General features: G+C 53.6%; 1 protein-coding gene across 1 annotated transcript; it reads right to left on the minus strand.

Moving 5' to 3' along the window:
- Positions 1 to 3,473: 3,473 nt before the first annotated feature.
- LOC117851912 (uncharacterized) lies at positions 3,474 to 4,992 on the minus strand. The gene has a single exon (XM_034733823.2). It carries the CDS (start codon positions 4,233 to 4,235, stop codon positions 3,690 to 3,692), a length of 546 nt encoding a protein of 181 aa, XP_034589714.1. The 5' UTR covers positions 4,236 to 4,992; the 3' UTR covers positions 3,474 to 3,689.
- Between the last annotated feature and the right edge of the window lie 366 nt (positions 4,993 to 5,358).

A 5,358-nucleotide genomic window follows, 5' to 3' on the forward strand; every position in this document is an offset into this window, starting at 1 on the left:
GGTCCCAATGCTAGCGTCCTGCAGGCCCGACTCGTCCTCCATCACTGCCTTCCTGCTCGGACGGTGAGACATAGAGATAAAGTGAAGCAATGTACAAACAAAACTTCCAACAATATACGACGCCATGATCATACTCACAATGTGCTCTTCTTCACTTGGAACTTTGGGTGGAGAGATGCTAGCGGCGGCAGGATCGGCTCCTTTTGCTTTCCCCCACGGATCTCCATATTCAGCCACTCCTTAAGCCGCCCACGTCAGCAGTGGTCGTCTCAAGGAGCTTGGCCTTCTTCTTCTTGGCGGCCAGGCTGGGCGATTCAGATTCGCCGCTTGGCACCCTGGACGAGGTCACCATAAGGGATTTCGCCACCACAACGGATGCCTTCGGCTTCGTGGCACCCCTCTTCTTGTGCTTCTTCTTCTTCTCCACCTCCAGCTTCTTCGCCTCTGGCGTCTTGGACTCCACCACCTTCCGAACACCCTGACGCGTATGCCGCCCAACAGGAGGCATGCCCCCGGCCTCCATCCTGCTACCCTGGATCAATACGTCCATGCCGGAGTCGTCAAAGGAGGAGTTCGACTCCCAGTCCAGGGCGGCAGGTGTCTGGTCAGTCTCGGTGGTTGGGCGAATCTTGGGTCGATGCTGATCGGCCCCTCCAGGAAGCGATGCTGGATAAAAAAAACTCATACTCTCGGCTCTGAAAAGTAAAACAGAATCAAGCAGAAACTGATGCAAAAGCGAAGCAATCAAGCCAAACGATGAAATCATGAACTTACTGGATTGGCCGGCCTAATGAGGCAATGCGCCTTTAGGCATTTCTTGTTCTTGATTACCCCGCAAAAGAACTCGAAAACCTGGCCGGCAACCTCTTCCTGGGTAACCTTCCGTTGTGCCTCCTAGGTCGGATCCAATGGCCCCGAGTAGTCATATGCTGGGTGGACCCTGTCCTTGATGGGCTCTGTTAGCCTCTGACAAAAGTTGATGCTCACAGCCCCAGCTGTGAGCCCACAACCTTTTAGGTCAACAATCTCCTTCAACAGCTGCTTCACCTGGATTATTTCCGTGGAGGTCAGTTGGTTCGACCGCTCCAGCATTGTCACGGGTGCATACCTGAGCCGGGGCGGTAGCTCGGGCTTCTTATTGGTGACAACAAACCATTCCTTATGCCACCCCTTGTTTGAGTCCTTGAGCTTCAGATCAAAATACTCTTGGACCCTCTTTGGCCACAGTGAGAATCCACACCCACCGATGACTGTCGGTCCCTTCCCCTTTGTCGCGACAATCTTGAGTTGGTATAGATACTACCAGAGATCGAAATGGGGAGGAATGCCAAGGAAACCTTCACAAAGGTGGATAAAAACTGCGACATCCAAGATGGAGTTAGGGTTGAAAAGTACCAACTCGATCTTGTAATAGTTGAGCAGCCCATGGAAGAAATCTCCCATGGGGGTCCCGAATTCGTGCTCGAAGAAGGCAGCAAAGATGATAGCCTCGATCCTACCTTTAGTGGGGAACTCCTGGCCCACGGTCACCTTCCATTCTAGGAGGGACTTGGGACCAAGCAAGCCCCGATCGACGAGGGCTTGCATCTTCTCCTCCGTCATCACAGACTTCACCTAGTATGTGGATGGATCTAGTGCCTGTTGTGCCACTGTCTCTTTGGTTTCTATCCCCTAGGGCTTAGATCTGATGAAGGCGGACCTCTTTGTTTGCATACGGTAGCACAGCGGCGGTGGATCTGGGTTGCGGAGGAGGAGGCGAGCAACTCGATTTGCGGACGCGACGGCGTGACCTAGGGCTCTCAGGCACAGCAGCGATGGTGTTGGTGGCGGTGGCGTTTGAATGCGAGTGGAGTGGAAATGAAAATGGAACCGCGCCTCATTGGCTTTTGAAGAAGTTGACGGCGTAAACCTAGCAACGGAATCCACGGTTCCCCGTTACGGCGCACGCGATAGACAGAATCTGCGGATTTTTCGTTAAGTCTCATGGCGTGCCTCCGTGGCTCCGCCAGTTCTCATGGTTGGGGGTTGGGCGCCTATCTCAGGTGGGCGTGCCTCCGCGGCTCCGTCGATCCTCATGCTTGGGGGCTGGGCGCTATATTTAGATTCTTTTTGCTATATAAATAATATATTGTTTTCTTGACCATTGGACTAATTACTTTAATCGCTTCAATGTCCGAGGGCTACTCCATATGGAGTGCGTCTTACGACGCCCTCCATGTGCTTCCCTTCAATCTACAGGGTGCCAGACATCCCGGAGCTCGGCAGTCACATAGCCATGCGCATTTGGTCATATGCCTGTGAAAGTTACAATTTTTCTTCCTTTTTTGAGCATTTGCGCAGCCTCTCCATCACTATGACGACACCGCACCTTCAGCCGAGTTCATTACAAGCTTTGCTGCGCATCCGTTAGCGACCTGTTCGACTCCACATCACTCAGAGGCTTGAGGGAAAAGGGTACCCACAGGTCCCTACCGACCAGGATACTGGTCGACCCTGGCAAGTGGGCCCACCCAACCATGCCGTGCGGACCAAGGTATGAAAACGCGTGGAGCACAAGCTAGGAGGTTGGGCGAACGGATTCTGCCCGGATATCATGGGATACTTGTTCTAAACCAATTCAGATTGCTTTCCATGTAACAACCGGTTAGGATCCAGGATTAGATCCTATCCGATTATAAACCTAGGTCGTAAGCCTATATAAGGCAGCCAAGGACGTCCCCCCCCCCTCCGGGGGACATCAACTCTCCGCATACCATACCAACAATACAATTCACCAGAACATAGGACATAGGGTATTACTCTCCGGAGGCCCGAACCCGTCTAAACCTTGCGTCCATGTGTTATCATTCGAGTTCTTGTCTTACGATCTCCCCCGCCTACAAATCTACCACCTAGGTAACCCCCTGGTGAACAGCCGGTCACTAAATCCGACACTCCCCATCCTATAAATATAAAGGATCGCAGTCGATTGAGGCTAACACCCAATCGAACAAAATATTTGCCTTACTTTTATCTTCAAACCCTAATCTTTTCCAATCCCTTGCTTTCCTTTTTCGTTTCCACGGCAACTGAGGAGATCCTGAGTGGCCTGCCGATCTCAGAGCAACCCTAGGCGTACCATATCTGATAGGATCCCTCCCGGGGTGGTGAATGTAGGTTTTTCACGGCGCCCCTATGCTGACCGGTCTGATCGGCTGCTTCGACCGGTCTAACCGGCTTGAAGGCAAGAGCCCGATGAGGTGATTTCCATCGCGCGCGATCATGCGCAATTCGATGTGTTGGTCCCCTATGCTGACCGGTCTGATCGGCTGCTTCGACCGGTCTAACCGGCTTGAAGGCAAGAGCCCAATGAGGTGATTTCCACCGCACACGATCATGCGCAATTCGATGTGTTGGTCAGAAAAAGCGTCAGATGTTTAGGAGGTGTGTGAGAAATTTATTAGTTCAGCTGGACTTTCAACTTGTGCAGTTCATGATGTTTAAGGATGCTTTTCAAAGATATCAAGGCACTTACAAAAAGGAGGAGGTATATGGTTACATAGTGAGCATAGTGGATCGATGTTTGGTAGTTGGTTCGTATGCTCAATAGAAGATTTTCGTGCATGTGTTACTAGAAGATTTTCGTTCGACCAACAAACGAAAGGACACCACTTGGTGTTGGCACCGTCATTTTTGCTTTGTTTTTCTTATTAGGTGGCAGCAGGCATCCTGGAGCTGCCGTCGTCATCGTCACCGCCGCCGAGCTCCTGGAGCCTCCTCTTCATGCCGTCCCGCTGGTCGCTGAGGCGCGCGTTGTCGTGCAGCACGCGGTCGCAGTCCCTGATGGCGCGGTTGAGCCGGTCGAGCAGGTCGCGGTTGTCGCCGCGGAGGTGGGCGGCCTGCGCCCACAGCTGGCTGAGCTGCCTCTGCTTGCGCACGCGCGACCGCCGCGCCGACTCCCGGTTGGACGCCGTCCTCCGCCGCCGCCTCTCCTCCGCGAGCTGCTGCCGCTCGCCGCCGCCAGCCTCGTCCGGGCCGCCCAACACGTGGTGGTCAAGAAACGGCTGCTGGCCGGCGGGATGCTGCTGGCAGTGCGCGGCGGTGGCGGAGTACGGCAGTGTGATGAGCAGATCGTTGCTGCTCCACGGGAACAGGTCGTCTGCAGGCGGGTGGTAATGGGTTCCGAACCCGAGAGCGACTGTGGTTGCAGGTGGCTGGTACGGGAGAACAACGCTCGCAACCTCACCAGGGTACATGCTGTCCGATCTCTTGGTGATCGAGTCACTAAGTCAGAACAGAGAACACAGCTGAAACTAGAGAGTGAGAGAGATGTTGCAGAGGTTTCTGAACGGAAGCAAGAGGGCAGCGAGGTGGATTTATAGCCTGAAAAAGGATCATGGGATCCGTACGTACAATACAGGTGCATGCAAATTTGCAATGCGATTGCCCGGTTGCCCCCCACCTGAAGCATGACCAGACGCCGATCGGCTTTGAGCGACGACAGCAACAGCGCCACTGAGGGCTGCGGTCATCGCCCATGGATCGATGCTTATCGTCGTGTCGTTGTCCTGGTTATCGTGTCGGCTTCTCCGCATCTCATATCGGCCTCGTGTGCCTACGAAAGAGTCTGCACAAATTCGCAATCAGGCAGGCCATTCTGCAAGTAATATCAGCAAGCTGGCCGTCCGGCCGGAGTTGGTGCTCCGGCCATTCAGACGGGACTCGCTCGGGAGGTGGTTGCTGCCAGCGGCGGGCGGCGGCGACCGTCGCCGCACCGGATACGGTATACGGCCTGACTGATGAGCAGTCGTCTCTGCAGATCACCGGTCGATGCGCGTATCCGATCCTGCAGTGTGGTTGCGTTCCCCGAAGGTATTTCTACTTCTAGGGGAGGGCGCATAATTGAGGGCGACGAGCGAGCAGCTAGCCGATAGAGATGCTGATCGATGAGACCATGAGCACTGGCAGGCATAGGCCGGTAGCTACGTCCAGGAGGAAGAAGGTGCTCTGCTCCGGATGGCATTCCGTTCCTCCTCGGTCTTGGTCTGAATGATCTGACGCGTTCGCTTTTCTCGGTGAGCTTACGCAACGGGGGCATCTTTGCGAAAAGGAAGACTGGAAGAGATGAAAAGTCAGGTGTGTGTGGTTTTGGTTGGTTGTTCATGGCCACAAGCTCTCGATTTGTTTGTTTTTTTTTCATCTGGATAGAGGGAATATGCAGCTCTGCAGATAGGAAATTATGCTCCTCATCCACAGCTGCGTTGATGTGATGAGTAGGCACACATATATTTACTGATAGAATAGAAGTGTTTTTTGGATAAAGAGAATATTTGAGATATGTGTGCGTCACCTCCCAAGGTCGACTCTTTTATTTGCATG

This window comes from Setaria viridis, chromosome 4 (genome assembly GCF_005286985.2).
Source record: "Setaria viridis chromosome 4, Setaria_viridis_v4.0, whole genome shotgun sequence".
In the NCBI taxonomy this organism is placed as follows: domain Eukaryota; kingdom Viridiplantae; phylum Streptophyta; class Magnoliopsida; order Poales; family Poaceae; genus Setaria; species Setaria viridis.